We start from the raw sequence: 15321 nt of genomic DNA, 5'->3' as shown, positions 1-15321 counted from the left end.
TTTCACTACTCGGCCGAGTTTCCCAGTACCAATTATGTTGAAAGAAGGACCACCGACACACCTTCGATGAATTTTGAACTTATTGAAATAGTAGTATAGACCTCCTTGTCCATATAATAGTTTTTAAACTAAATTCCTGCTGAAATTTAACTACAAAATTTTGCAAAAATAATATTTTTTAAATTAAAAATGAATAAATAAAAGGTATGACTTATCAAGTTGGAATTAAAACAAATTATACAAATTTATTCATTATTGGTCTAGTTCGCTAAACATAAATAATTTTTAAAAGCAAAAAAACAAATGTGCAGGAACACTGCAGATACGTTTTTCTGTGTTACAAGGATCGTCTTTTCAGTGCATAACATGTGAACTAAAGAATGTAAAGGCATACGACAAAAAATTCGACTTTTGCCGGATGCCTTTAAATCAACGAGCTCACATTTTGTGCATTGAAAAAGAAATTCCTCGTAACGCCAAAACACATGTCTGCAGTGATCCTGCACTGTGCTTCTAACGTTGTTTTATTTCCTTTTATTTTTAAAGCTAAGGTATTTTTATATATCTTATAACTAATTTTAGTTAGTAGCAAAAATTCTATATTTGCACAATTTTTAACAAAAAAGTTTTATTAACTTTCGAGACATTCAAACCAAGATTTATTCCATTGAAGTATTTGAAACTTCATTATTCTCAAAATTTAAATTTGAATTGTAAATGGTTGCAAAAAATTATATATGCTTGAGCTTTTTTGTAAATTTTAATATATTCAATTTTTTGCAACTACTCGGTATTGGCAGAGTATCTGATCAAAATTTGGCCGAGTACCGAGTAGTTACCGAGTACTCGGTACGTTTCTACTTTGTATGTTACCATGGATTGGGACATTATTACGCAGGTGTAGTGTGTAAAATGAAAATGACATTAAAAAAAGCTGCAATAATAAAGAGAAAGAAATATTACCTCGGATAAAAGATGCACAAAAGGAAGAAATTCACGTAACAAAGCATAAAATTGACTTCTTTTTCCATGTAGTGTGAGTGCCATTTGTGTTAAGAATCTATTCATGTTGTACTCATCAAGTACTTTTGTTACAGAATGTATTTATGTGAGAATAGAAATCAAGTCAATTGTAGTTATCATAAAATGGTTACTAGCAACTAAAGTGCAATGTAAAAGCAATTACAAATTCAAATCAGTTATACTACTTGAGAAGTTTTTTAATTTCGGGTTCAAAAACTTAACCAATTTCAAAATTCAATAAACTCATATTTTGAATCAATGTGTTTTTTTTTTCTAATTTTTTGTATCAATGTAGTAAATATAAAAAGTTTTGTTTTAGTTTTGAAAATCATATCAGGTAGAGACAATGCCACTCATTGTTCGTACATTTAATAAGCTGACTTTGTATTTTAAGAAGAGTAATGAGTGCAAAAAGGCATCCTTAACTCAGGATTAACTGATGCCTACTTATGCAATTAAATAGTTTAAATAGAAAATAATATATTATCTATAGTAAAAAAGTTACAAAAAAAAAAAAAAAAAGACAATATGAAAAAAGTTGTGAAGTTCAAAATGTTAGTCAGTGTAACAGTACATTGATGGAATTTATATGAACAAACAGAGATTGCAAAATTCTAAAAGTATATTTTTATTAAATCTGTGCACATAGAAATACTGACACAATCAACAACTAAAACATTATCACAACTTTTCTCTCAATGTACTTCATTATTGGAACAAAAGTTTTAAATAAATGAAACATATACATGTATAAAATACTGTAGAACTATTACGACTTTCTTTGTACAAAAACATATCAGTCTTCCAAATCCCATCAGACAGTTATCAGATAAATCAGTAAAAATGCATGAAACCACATACACATTCCCATCAGTTACTCTCTTGAATTCTTTGACATGACTGTACTAAAATCAAATATTGCCGAAAATGTTGGCTTATTGATGTAATATTATTTCAGACTTAAGTTGAATCATTCAAAGAAAATATCAGATGGGAAGGTGTTAGCCAATGCAGAACATGAAAATGGACATTTAGTGTCTTCCTTTACAGAATTATCTTGGAAATGTTTAAAATTCTAAATCTATACAATATAGTTTTCAAATTAAAAACAGAGACATAATGTCAAATTTGGTGAATTATTTGGTAGAATAAACTAATTCTATTAAAGATGGCGAACCCTTTTTGAAAACGTAAAAATACTGTATGTTATAAATTTCTTCCTTACATTTTTGATGAAATTAAAAATGTCATGATTTTTCTGCAACTATTCAAATGACAGGGAATTTTTCCAATACCATAACATTCTTATAACTAGAAGGTGGTGGGCAAAAATATAGACACATTTGGATGATTTTTCAAAAACTTTATGCTTAAAGAACTGTTGCGTCTCATGAAATGTAAACTATATATTATTTTAAAGATAATTTAACACTGAAGTGGATGCAAAAAGTAAATATTTGCATACGAAACAAGTTTTAAGTACTGTAACAAAAACAGCTATACAGTGGTTTGTAATATCTTTCTAAGTAACTTTTCTGGCCAATCACAGTTCTTGTTTTTAGAACCAATCAAATATTAATAACTGCTAGCAGATTCTGACATGTGAACAGTTGGAACAAGTCATGATTGAGCTTTGTTCTGCTGAAGGCAGAATGTTCAAACCAGAATCAACTATCGCTTACATTATTATTTTCTTATACTGTAAATGTTTGAATTTTGTTCTTTGTATTGAATTTAGTACAGTTGAACCTTGTTACTGCAAAATTCATAGGACCACGAAAGTTGTTTCAAGGTCACCAGATTTCATCCCATCTGATAAATTTATAAATGACAATCAACTCACGGAATCAAACAAGTATTTCATGTAAAGCAATATTTTACATTAAGCAATTTTGCGTTAATGCGGTTCATCTGTATTAAAACCTCTTTAAAATGATACATGCAAGTTTGCATTTTATGAAACATAACATTATCTATTAGTCAAAGGTTGATAAAATGCAAAAAAATGTCCACAATTTTATCCACCATTGTATATATATACTCAAAATGGAGTCATATGTATACGAATGAGTGGAAAAGTGGACATTTTTATTTTTGAATTTTCTTACTAATGTTGGGGAGAGTGCAGATCTCATGTTTGGCTTAGCCACTGATGACCCTCTCTGACTGCTTATCTTGCAATTTCTATACTTGAACGAATGTAATAAGTATGATATTTGCAGACATGCATCTATTCTAAGGCATATCCTACTGTTTCAACGTTTAAAATGTCAATTCATTGCAATATTAATCTGTATCAAGTCAAATCATTGTGGTCTTTATCATTCAAGTAAGGTAAAAATGCTAATTCCATGCTCTAATGATTACTTTTTACAGTTGGAAAAGGACACACACTCAAATTATTTACAAATCATAATTAATGTAAGAAAACAATAAATACAATGATACATTTAAAAATCGATCTTAAAAACAAATCCGCAATAGAAAACAGTGAATAATGAGTTGAAGCTAAAAATTTGTCTGAATACATGGATGAATTTATGTGAAAACTTCAACCATCAGTTCAGCACTCTGTGTTGTAATTAGACTTTAAAAGGGTAAATTGCAAAAACATTTTTGAGATTAACAAGAACTCCTTAGCAATCCATAAAGTTGTAAGTAGATTTCATAAAAATTTTTTTAGAAATATGCCATTAAATTTTAAAATAAAGCAGTCTGATGGGATAGTTTCTAAACACATTGCTTGATCAATATAAGTAATTTGAAAACTAACTACATAACATTACATTTTTCAAAAGCCTAGAAAACGAATTTAATGTTTTTTATTACGTTTCATTGGTTCGCCAAGTTTAATACAACTGAAAAATATAAAAATTTAATTTTATGCAGAAATCAAAATTACAAATAAAATACAAAACTATTTACCATAACATACTATCAAACTCAAGTATATCACTTTCAAGTATTGTGCGAAGTCAGTGGCAATCTTTAAAGTCATGCCATTTTTTTTACAGGATATATAAAGTTCTATAGTATATAAATGTAATGTATTATGATGGTGCTAAAACTTTTAGAAAATACATTGTATCTGTTAGATTAAAGAAATAAGAGATTATCTTAAATTTTAATAGGGATGCTTAGGTTTAGCCAAAATATCTTACCAGTAATGCTATTAGTTTTATCACTAACATAAAACTCATTGATAAATATTGCAGACAGCAACTGTCAAAGGTAAAGATCTAACTGAAAAAAACTTACTGTTATCGGAGCAGAGGCATCCAAAATTGTGGAGTTTAGTTTTGAACACGCTGAAACACGTCCAATTATCCTTTGTACCCATTAGAGTACACGAACTTTAAGTACACCAAAACCAAGAAAAAATATTTCTGCAGACATAAGTCCGAATTTTTCATGCATTTAATTTGTGTAGTTGGTTAAGAAAATAGATTTATTGTTCAATTTTTATACATGATAGATAGAATTCCCTAATTTCCAGTTACCTGTTTGAAATAAGGTCAAGTCCAGATGAGGCTTAACTTGAGCCACTGGAAGAGATACACACAATTAGTAGTTCATTTTCTCACACCTTGCTTTCGACTAAGTCGACAAATTTTAGCTATGAGCCAGGAATTTGGGGGAAGGGGACCTTCTTGGAGAAAACATAGTTAAAAAATTGTTTTTCAAACTAACTATATCAACATTCTAGTTTCAAATTGAAAACTGTTTTTGCAACAGGAATGAACTCTTAAGAATAATATTAGTACATTCTTGCATATCAACTAATTAAGTTCAGAGATTATAATTCATCGAGGTGGAAAAGATTTTTATGGGCCACAGATTAAAAAAACAGGTTTTTAATTACCTATGAAAAATAGACAAATTTCCTAAGTTTAAAGCACTTATCCTATAGAACTCCCCCTCCCCCCCTTAGAAAAAACTTCTAGAATTTATGAACATAGTGCTGGTTTTACCATGTGTGTGATGTTAAGAAAATTTCTACTGTTCTTTTGTGCATTCACTCTCATCTTTACTCTCATCTTTTTTTAGTGAAAACTTCAACATTTGAAAACAATCCACATTTTTTCTGAGCATATCAACCATGAGAATCTTGGGAAACAATACTTTTAATTAATGTAATAGACGTATGAGAATTGTTCGCTCATTGACTGTAAATCCCATAATTAAATAAGTTGATGTAACTGCATCTGTTTTTTGGAGAGTTATGAGTTATCAATTCTGCTATGAAGTAAGCTACTTGTCATTGTTATTGGTGGTGTTGTGTCCGCCAAAAGACCAAATAAATCCATGGGTGGCAAGCACACAAGAAGCAATCTGTGATGTTCTCACAGTAGAGCGTCGCTGTTGGTGTGAAACACATATCAAAAATCATTTAGACACAATAACGATAACTGTTTTGTTGCCATCACAGTCAATGTGAATCTAGCATCGCTGTTCCGTTAAACAAAACTACTACTTTTATCTATGAAAGATCCCTTATAGAATTTGTTGAAATAAAATGTGTTATGTAAAAAGAAATAATAGTATATGACACAAGAGGATAAACATAGTTTGCACTTCACGTAAGAACAATGCTTAAACAAGGACAACGTTAAAGACAACGGAAATTCAATACTTTCAAAAACAAAAATATTAAATTCATAACCATAATAAGTTATTCAAAAAATTCTTCATTATCTTGGACATAATAACTAAAACAATATATAGCTTCACACATATAAACATTTTATCTGACTTAGAGCACTTAAAACGAAAAACTATCTTTAAAATTATACACAAAAAATGACTAAGTTTAAAAAAGATTTCTTTCTTAAAAATCAATATTTTTGTTTCAACTCAAAAGCTAAGAAATAATGTACTTTTACACAAAAACGAATAAATTAATAACTTACAACAACAAACAAAATACTGTTAATCAAAGCAGGAAAAAAATTATAAAAAAAAAAAAAAAAAAAAAAAAACACAGTTTAAACTAAGAGGTATATCAAACAAACATGTACAGCTTCTTGTTTACAAGCAAAAGCCTCATCTAGTATAAGCGCCCATAATCCCCCCCCCCCAAAGTACGCAAAATGTTTGGAAGATAATTCAGACTTTAAAATCTTCTGCAATTTATCTGGTAGTTAATTGTGAAATATATTAAAAAAAATAAAGGAATAATTATTTGATTTTAATAGGTTTTTCCCCCCAATTCTTTTTTGCTGGCATCAACTCCCTTTAAAAATAGCCTATGACGTCAAAAGGAATCTCACTAAGCTTTTTTTAGCTAATAAATTTTAAAAGCCTAATAAAAGTTTTAATTTTTAGCTTAACCAATGTCTTTAAAACATCTAGACATCAAAATAGGACTGTACTGTAGCTCAGAATTTCCCTATTGCTTTTTCCCTTATGGGCGCTTATGTACTAGTTTTTCTAAACCTTGATAATTTGCGCAATTGCTGACAAGGTAAAATTTATATCTGCTATGTGAGGTAGGCTTTAAAAATTCATTCACAAAATTTAATTGCATTCATATTCAGAACCAATAATAAAATAGGGGAGTTGGGAGGTGAGATGGTTATGACATGAAGCCATCTCTTAGAGGCGAAGACAGATTGCTTACTTCTGCCAAATGGATATTGTTCTGAATCTAAAATGCATTACATAAATCAGAAATTTCCTGAACTTTAAATGCTGCAAACAACTTTTTAGAAGCCCTGTTCACACAGCAAAAAATACTTTGCGCATTATTTTCTAAAATATCTGACCAATTAAAGACGTTGCAGAAAGAAACCCACCTTAATTATATTTTCTGAAAGGAGTAACTAAAATGGGTGAAAGAGTTTTTCTACAGGCTGCAGAAATTAAGTTTAAGCTTAAGGCAGGTAGCACTACAGTTGTGACAATCTACAAGGGTAGGGAAAGGAAATTTCTGGTACAGGTAGGAAATCTAGACGTAACGGCTTATCGAGGTTTGGCTTTTAGTTTTGTCACAAAAAATAAAAATGCTTCAGATAATTGTTTCTTTTTTGAAAGTAGTTTCTCTTTTGAAATTTTCTAATTCACCCTGACTTGAGTAAGGTAAATACACATGCTGAGTGTCAGAAATTTCGCTTCGACACAATGGACAGGATTGACAAAGTGGGGCGCAAGTACTGCAGCAAGCTACATGTCTGCAGGGAAAAAATACAGTTCCAACATCAGAGTCCATGCACACTCTACAAAGCATTGAATCTTGGAAAGTCGCCAGCTGCTGTTGGATAATCTGAAAAGAAACGTGTTCAATACAATCTGAGAAACTGAAGAAGGTTGGACAAGGTTTTGCATTTGAAAAATGATTTGAGTTTCAAAGAGAGAAATGATGATTGCATTCTGAAGTGAGCAGATTCACTTCAGTTTACACTCTGGCTTAGAAATTCAAACTTGAAGATTAAAACTTTGTTGGCTAAAGAAAAAAGTAGTTTGGATTTTGAGATCTTGAATTCAAATTATGTTTTTTGCAATCACGAATTGATATGACTCTACTCGTTGGGTTTCTCGTTTCTACTAATGACTTTTATTGCAACTATAATTTGAATTTTAGACATCAAAGTTCAAATGAATGCAAGGAGCTGGATGTTGTGTGCTGGATACTGTTTTTGCATAAAAAGGATTGTGTAAAATTGAAAAAGTTGTTTATAAGTTATTCGATTCGGACGCATATAGACGCCTGCATCATAAGCATAGAAAAATAAAATCAAAGGACCAACCTCATTTAACGGTCAAGTGAAAAGAATAAGCAATTTGTGATAGTCAAAAAAAAAAAAAAAAGGTTTTATATAATGTAAATGCTCTAAATCTGAAGTTTTCATAATCGGTTTACTTCTATCACACAAGGTTTTCTAGCAAAATCACTTTAAACTTACATAGTTAAGTGAATTTCATCTAGAACCTTTTCATTGAACTTTATTTTGAAGAAAAAACAATACAGTCGGACCCGGACCTCCATATATCGAAGTAGCAAATTGCCGGGAAAAAATTCGATATATAGAAACCATCTTATTTTATCCTAAAAAACTCCTAAAACATTAAAATTAAAGCTAATTTTCATGTATGAAACCCAATTTCTAATTTATACAGGCATCGGATTAAATGAAAATTAATGATTAAAAAAATAACAGAAATTACATTTTTGCACCTTCTTACATCTTCATTCTTTTGGCAATTCAACTTGATCTGCAACCTTAGGGGGATTTTCGTTTTAACAACATAATCGAGAGAAAAGTAAAAAATCAATCTACTTAAATTGAATGATTTTTACTGCAGCTAAAAAGACTATGAATGATAATCAACGGACAAAAGGGATAACTTGATAATTTTACATCAATGTTACTGGTTACTACTAAGATTTGAAATAAACTTGAGGGAATTTAAGAACTCCAGAACAAAACAACGACCTAGCTACATATCCCTCAACCCCAGGTTCTTTATGAGTTTTGTAGCAATCTTTAGTGAACATTATTTTCTCTCAACAAGTTCAGTTTTTATGAGACAAACAGTCTAAAGTGGAAAAAAATCTACGAATGTCTCGAAAAAAATCGATATATACAGTTTCATTTTCGATATATAGAAACAATTTTTCTATGTAATGAACATAGAAATTTTCTGGGATTTCGATATATAGAAAATTTTGATATGTGGAAGTTCGATATATGAAGGTTCGACTGTATTTAATATGAATCGCTGTTTGTTAATAGGGCGTAAGTTTACTTACTAATGAGTTACGCCTTTAACGACTTACTCCTTTTTAACAAAAAGCGATTCATATCATATGCCCAACTTGCTAAATTTGCGTGCACGGTTGTTAATACATGTTAATACAGTTTTTATTTCACTTTGTCTTGCTTACTTCACTATTGGAAAGTAGCAGAAAAGAAATGTCAGATATCCTCTGTGTTTACTATTAACACATTAAAAGTATTCTAAAAACATTTGGTTCATGATATCACAAAACTACATATGGTTAGCAGCAATTTTTGCAGACTAATGGTATGGTTATTTTGTTCCCAAGCATCGGGCCAAAGAGGAAACCACCAATATGTTTGTGGAATTAAATCACTATACTTTTGAGCACAGCATTAGTTACAGAAAATGTTGTTCCAAAGAAGTCCATATTTGGAAGTCCAAATTTGGCATTTGGAGTTTTTCCAAGCATAGACCCCAGTCTTAAAATGGCACCCAATTCTTCCCTTTTAATCATATTTTCAAGATTTTTAACCTATTCAGTATCTTGTCTGAAAATTGATGTGGGAACATTTTCTTTCTATTTATTTCTTTTCTTGGTATTCTTCACATAACAGTATTTTAGTGTAAAACCTACACAAGTTCAGTATGTATCCTAATGCAAGTGGTGACCAAATAAAACGCTATTCTAATCTACAATCCAAGTCATTTGTATTGAATATTGAGTCTATAGTTGGGGCAAACCTAACTTAGCAGCATCCTAATGCTGTGATTAGGATCTGTGTAGCCTTCACAATGCTGCTAAGTTAGGTTTGTCCCAACTTTTGATACCAGCTTCAAAAGAATTAAATGGGCATGTACAAAGGTTTATTCTATGCAGGGGCTGATCCCGAGGGGGAGGGGGGATCATGAGGGCCAGGACTCTACCCCTCTTAAAGATCCCAAACATTGTCTAAAGGTGCATTTATTGACTCAAATCTCGAAAAATTTGCCCATAGCTTCCTATCTAAGCCCAAAAACTGCTTTTTCACCCCACCCTCTTCCGATAATGACACTCTCCAAAACCATAAGCTGGATCTGCCCTTGGTTCTATGAAATGAATGTCACAATGAAAAAAGTTTTCTCACCTTGCAAGTGGTGGAATGGCATTCTCCGTCAAACAAATCTGTTGCACAGTCACCAGGGAAATCTGCACTGTCCGAATCACAATTCTTGGCGTTCTGTTTGACATCCATCTCCATCTGGTACATGACCCTCCTGGTGTGGTCATACACTTCGCGACAAGTTCTCTGGATGTCGAACACATAATTTTTGCCCACGGCCGTGTTGTCGTTAAACAAGGAGGCTATGGTTCCCTTGAGATCCCTGATGAACTGTGCCGTCACAGCATTGCGTACCGTTTCACAGCTGTAGAAGGCGTGCTTTTCGGTCACGGCCCGGTACAGGCCGTTGGCTGCATCAGAGTTTTCCAGTTTGAAGCCCATGGTGTCTGCTTCTCCAGAGTGACCGACAAACGTGAGGAACATACAGCGGCCAGAATGAGTTGCTAAGTGGATGGACGCGTAAGTGATGCTGGAAAAAAACAATGAATAAGTAAGTACTGCATTCGTGCGGTTTGGACATAATCAGCATAAATGGGACTCAAGAACGACAAGACAGAAAAAACACATATCAAACTTGTCAACTTCTGAAGATCATAAAAAAGTAGTCATTTACAGTAACCTTGAGCCACGTCAGTTAACTTTGCATTTCTTCACCTTTTTTAATACATTTAATTTTTTTAAAAGGGGGGGGGGAGTAGAAGGCACAGTGTTGTACACCACTGGCTAGGTTATAAAAAAGTTTTCTACTTTTTGTTTTAGATTAAAAAAAGTACACAGCTAATCACATCAAAAAGAAGAATTATATCAAACCAATCTTTGAGGCGTCTTCAAAGATAGAAAAAACGGGAAAAATGGTCAGTCTATCAAAAATTCCCGAACTTTGAAATTAACTTTCTCGGCACTTATTACAGCTTCAATAACTACAAAGAATGCTTTTTAAAGATAATTTTATGCTCTTTAATTCATTATTGAGTATTTTGCTCACAATAGTTTTTTCAGTTATAAAACAAAAACTGAAAAAACATACCTAAAATCCAAGAAGCCAGCATGACCCCCCCCCCCCCTCCCTTAACACCGGGGACTTTTAGTATGCTCATCAGGAACCAAGGTTCGAAAATATCATGATATTTTCGAAAATATCCAATATTTTGATGTATATCCGATATTTTCAATTAACACAAACTAAAGTCTTCAAAATAGTAAGTGCATCCTCAAATCACTCTTTATTTTCTTATATAATTACAATATGCAGACTTAAAATTAATGTTTCTTTCATTATTTTTAAGTCAATATCTAATATTTCATTTTACATTTCTATCAATTTTAATGGAGTAATTTAGCATTAGCTGTTAAAAAGAAATAAGTAATATGCATTACTCGGTGTATAGTCATAAGACATTTTCTTTTTTTTCTGAGCAATGTTTAACATTTCACAAGGCACTTTTAATATGATTTAAAATTGTTACATTACTAATAATTTTATGAGCATAAAATACCAGTAAATATGGAGTATTATATTACTTTGTTATATTAATGATGTATTATGCATCATAAAAATACAGAACATAAGTTTTTGGTTATTTTTCATGATAAGTTATTATAAAAAAAATTTGAACTATGATTAATATACTATGATTAATATACGTTTTATTTAAAATACCATAGTCGAAAAAATGAATATCGAAAATATCAAAATATCATGATATTTCTAAAATAAATATGGGATACATGTGATATATATCATGATATATTTCCACTGATATATATCGGCGAACCCTGTCAGGAACCTTTTCTGTATGAGAGTACCAATTTTTAAAACTGTATGCTTCTTTGTTTTTTTAAATCGCTTGTTGACTAGATATTCGACGGCTAATATTAAGGGCAGGATGATGCATGCAGAAATTTCTCAAATCCCCTCCTTGGGCGGGAGATTCCTAGCCTAGGAAGATTCATTAGCTTTCAGGAAAAATAATTGATTGCTACAAAATTTGGAAATGAACACAACAATTCAAACACAAACTTTTACAATATATTGGAATGCTACAGAAATTAGAATTTTAGCCCCTGATATCAACAGGGTGCCACAAGATGAGCAAAATCATTTTCCCCTGTTGAACTAAAATTTTCCCTGATTTTTCTAATGGTCGGTTTTTTTATCCTCCTAAGGCTATATTTACATACACCTAGCCTTTTAAACTATTCAGACACTTATTACTCATGTACCAAAATGAGCAACAATCCACATGAAATGGGTTGAGACTGCTAATTTGTAAGGGATTTTTTTTTTCATAGTTGGTTTAATTTATTTAATAACTCTGCAAAAATCCATTAAAAATTGCAATGTTTTTTCATTTAAAATTAGTTTACCACTCTCCCTACATCTCCAAAGAGAGCATAAAACTTTTAGGCCAAAAGTTTCTTAGACTTCAGTTTTTAAAAACTTTTAAAGAACATCAACCACCATTACAACTTTCTCCAACTTCACAAAAGATAGCTTACAGTTGCAGTGGCGCAGCCAGAAATTTTTTCTGGGAGGGGTTTTCAAATTCGAAATTTGTTGCTTTCTTTCCCATTCATTTACAATGCGTAATTATTCAATATCAAAGAATTTGTATAGATTAATAATTATTCATTCACAGTACTTGCTCAAAAACAATTAATAATTCATATAGATATCACTATGAAACGAAGAAAGTGGGAAAAAACAACGAATATTAATTATTAGTTTTACTTTAGTTTTATTTTAATTGTTTGTGTTTTTTTTTCGCGAGATCATCCTCCTCAAAAACATTCATGTCTTTATGAATGTCAAATGCTAGCCAATAACGGTTTAGATCTTTCGATGAGAATTGGTAAAGAGCCTCAGAAAATCTGGTGCGGGAGGCTCTGTCTCTCTCTGTCTGTCTGTCTGTAGACTTCCTCTCTCTAGATTTCCTTAAAAAGGACTTGTGCAGTGATGGAAGTGCTGAGAGGACCATGATACCCTGTAGAGCTTTATTGACACCATTTTAGCTATCTTATACCAATGGAGACGCGGGGTGCTCATCATGAAATATAACTTTAAAATTTAAGAATTGAAAAGTAATTTCTGACTGCTTCCCGATCAGTAAAAGCAATAAGATATTTTGTTGAAACCTATTCCGCTTGGAAAAGCTCAAATACTCTGCTTTTCCCCCTTGGTTTTAACAGAGGAAATGAATGTGCTTATGTTCTGGGAGGGGTTTTAACCCCAAAACCCTTCCCGTGGCTGCGCCACTGTACAGTTGGATTTTTAGGACTTCAATTTCGAAAACTTTACAGAGGTGAGCCCATGAACCCTCCCAGCCTTAAATAGAAGTTTGGTAAGACCTCATTTGGAGTATGCTGTTCAGTTTTGGTCTCCTTATCTTAAGAAAGATATTAATGTATTGGAAAGGGTTCAAAGGCAGGCTACAAGGCTAATAAATGGACTTTCTCACTAAGGCTAATAAATGGACTTTCTCACTTAGACTATGATTCCAGGCTTAGAAGGCTAAAAATGTACAGTCTTGAGCAAAGAAGAGACCAAGTGGACATTATTCAGTTGTTTAAATTTATTAAAATGAAAGATGTTACGGGGCTAAAGTTTAGCACTGAAAACAGGACAAGGGGTAATTGTTTTAAGCTATTTAAATCTCAGGCTAACATGGACATTAGGAAAAAGGATTATTATAGCAGGGTAGTGGAACCTTGGAACAGCTTACCGGAAGAGGTGGTAATGAGCAATGGAGTAGATAGTTTTAAGAGGGCCATTGATCTTCACTGGGGATTGTAAATTGACTAGGACCAGTCTAGCTGGGCCCAGAGCCTGTTGCTGGTTGTCACTTTTGTATTTGTATAAATCATCTAAATATGACCTAAAATATTATTATAAATTCTTCAGCTACGAATAATTTTCGAGAAGGAGCCCCTGAACCCTTTCCCCTAAGTTCACAAAAGATGGCCTAAATTTATGTTTTTAACACTTTAGTATCGGAAATTTTCAAAGAAGAGCCTAATTTGTACCTCACCACAGCCCTTAAATGTTCAAAGACATTAATTTAAAATTGTTTTCAGCAGAGAGAGCCCTAGTCTCCCTCCTCCCCCCAAGGATTTCCAAAAGCATAGGCGGATTTAGGCTGTGAATTCGGGGGGTGCAACACACCGGGGATTGGGGGGGGGGAGGGACTAGTCAGAGAAAAAAAAATTAAAAAAAAAGGGTGGGGGGAATGAAAATTCGCTTTATCAGAAAAAAAGGGAAAGTTTTACCACGTTTATTTTTTTTAAACAATCGTTTAAAAAGTGGGAAAATTAAATGTTTAAAAAGAGTGGAAATGAAATGAAAAAACATTCACGACCAAAAATGTGATGTTCATATTTTTGTACAAAAAGTTTCGTTTTTGCGATCGCGATTTTTGTATAGGTATGGTTTCTGCGAGTGATTTTTGTAAAGGGTTAGTTTTTGCAATCGAGATTTCTAAAAAAAGTTTGTTTACACTACAAATTCTTTTAACTGTTTTTTGGTTTCTAATTTCTTGTATCCGAATTATTGATTTTTTGAAAACGAGAGCTAATTAATTATCTCTCGATCTGAAACAAAATGAATGCGACGCTTCTCTAGTTGGGGCAAACCTAACCTGGCAGCGTCGTGATGCTGTGATTAGGATCTGCGTAGAATTTACAATGCTGCCAGGTTAGATTTGTCCAAAAGCTCTTTTTGCACAGTCAATGTTTTACTGTTGTCTTTAATTAACATTACTCTCCGAGCGTCCTTGTGCCTATCACCGAGGTGACTTGTCCGTGTCAGTGCTGGTTTCTCTAGCGTTTATTCAAAAAAGTTGAACTCGAGTTTGGATTCTTTTTTTTTTTAAAGTTTTCTTTTCCAAGGGTTGAAAATTAGCCCCACGTATAGGTCTTTCCCACTGCTGTGAGTGGTGTCTATTTATTGAAGTATCATTGCATTAATATGATTTTTTTTTTTTTTAATGTGAGACTAATATAGAAACTATTTTCAGCATCTGGCAACTATTTTGAAAACTGTTTTTCATATTAGAGGCTACTAAAGTAACTATTTTCAGGAGCGGAACTCAGTGGCAGCCCTGTAGGGTATTTTCAGGACAAAAATGGGGTCTTCGGGGGCCTTCCTTCAGAAAATTTTGAAAATGTACAGTAAAAATGCTGGTTTTAGTTGATTTCCAAGCAATTTTATAGCACTGTTTACTGGAATGATATGTAAGGACTTCAAACAGTTTATATTGTTTTTGAGGAAGTATGTTACAATAGTTATATTTTTTGACGTTATTACCCATGGTTGTTTCAAAGCTAAAGAAATCGTAATGACATACCATTAAATATCCCATTATTTTATAATACAGCACCATAGGCGGATTTAGGACTGAGTTCCTGGGGGATTTTTTTTTGGAGCAACATTTTTAATTGCCCCCCCCCTCCTATGTTTTTGTCTCTTTTCTGTGATGCG

At 32.3% G+C, this 15321-nt stretch overlaps 1 protein-coding gene across 1 annotated transcript in view; it reads right to left on the bottom strand.

Moving 5' to 3' along the window:
- Window positions 1-6990: 6990 nt before the first annotated feature.
- Window positions 6991-15321, bottom strand: part of LOC129220647 (E3 ubiquitin-protein ligase MYLIP-like) — a 67170-nt gene continuing 58839 nt past the window's right edge. Inside the window, exons 5-6 of the mRNA XM_054855076.1 lie at window positions 9870-10314; window positions 6991-7285 (exon numbers count right to left, since the gene is read on the bottom strand). Coding sequence (XP_054711051.1) covers window positions 7031-7285; window positions 9870-10314 — 700 coding nt within the window. The 3' untranslated portion in view covers window positions 6991-7030. The remainder of the gene's footprint in view (window positions 7286-9869; window positions 10315-15321) is intronic.

This window comes from Uloborus diversus, chromosome 4, assembly GCF_026930045.1.
Source record: "Uloborus diversus isolate 005 chromosome 4, Udiv.v.3.1, whole genome shotgun sequence".
NCBI classification, from domain to species: domain Eukaryota; kingdom Metazoa; phylum Arthropoda; class Arachnida; order Araneae; family Uloboridae; genus Uloborus; species Uloborus diversus.
The sequence above is the reverse complement of the archived record's forward strand: the minus strand, read 5'-3'. Positions and strand labels throughout refer to the sequence as shown.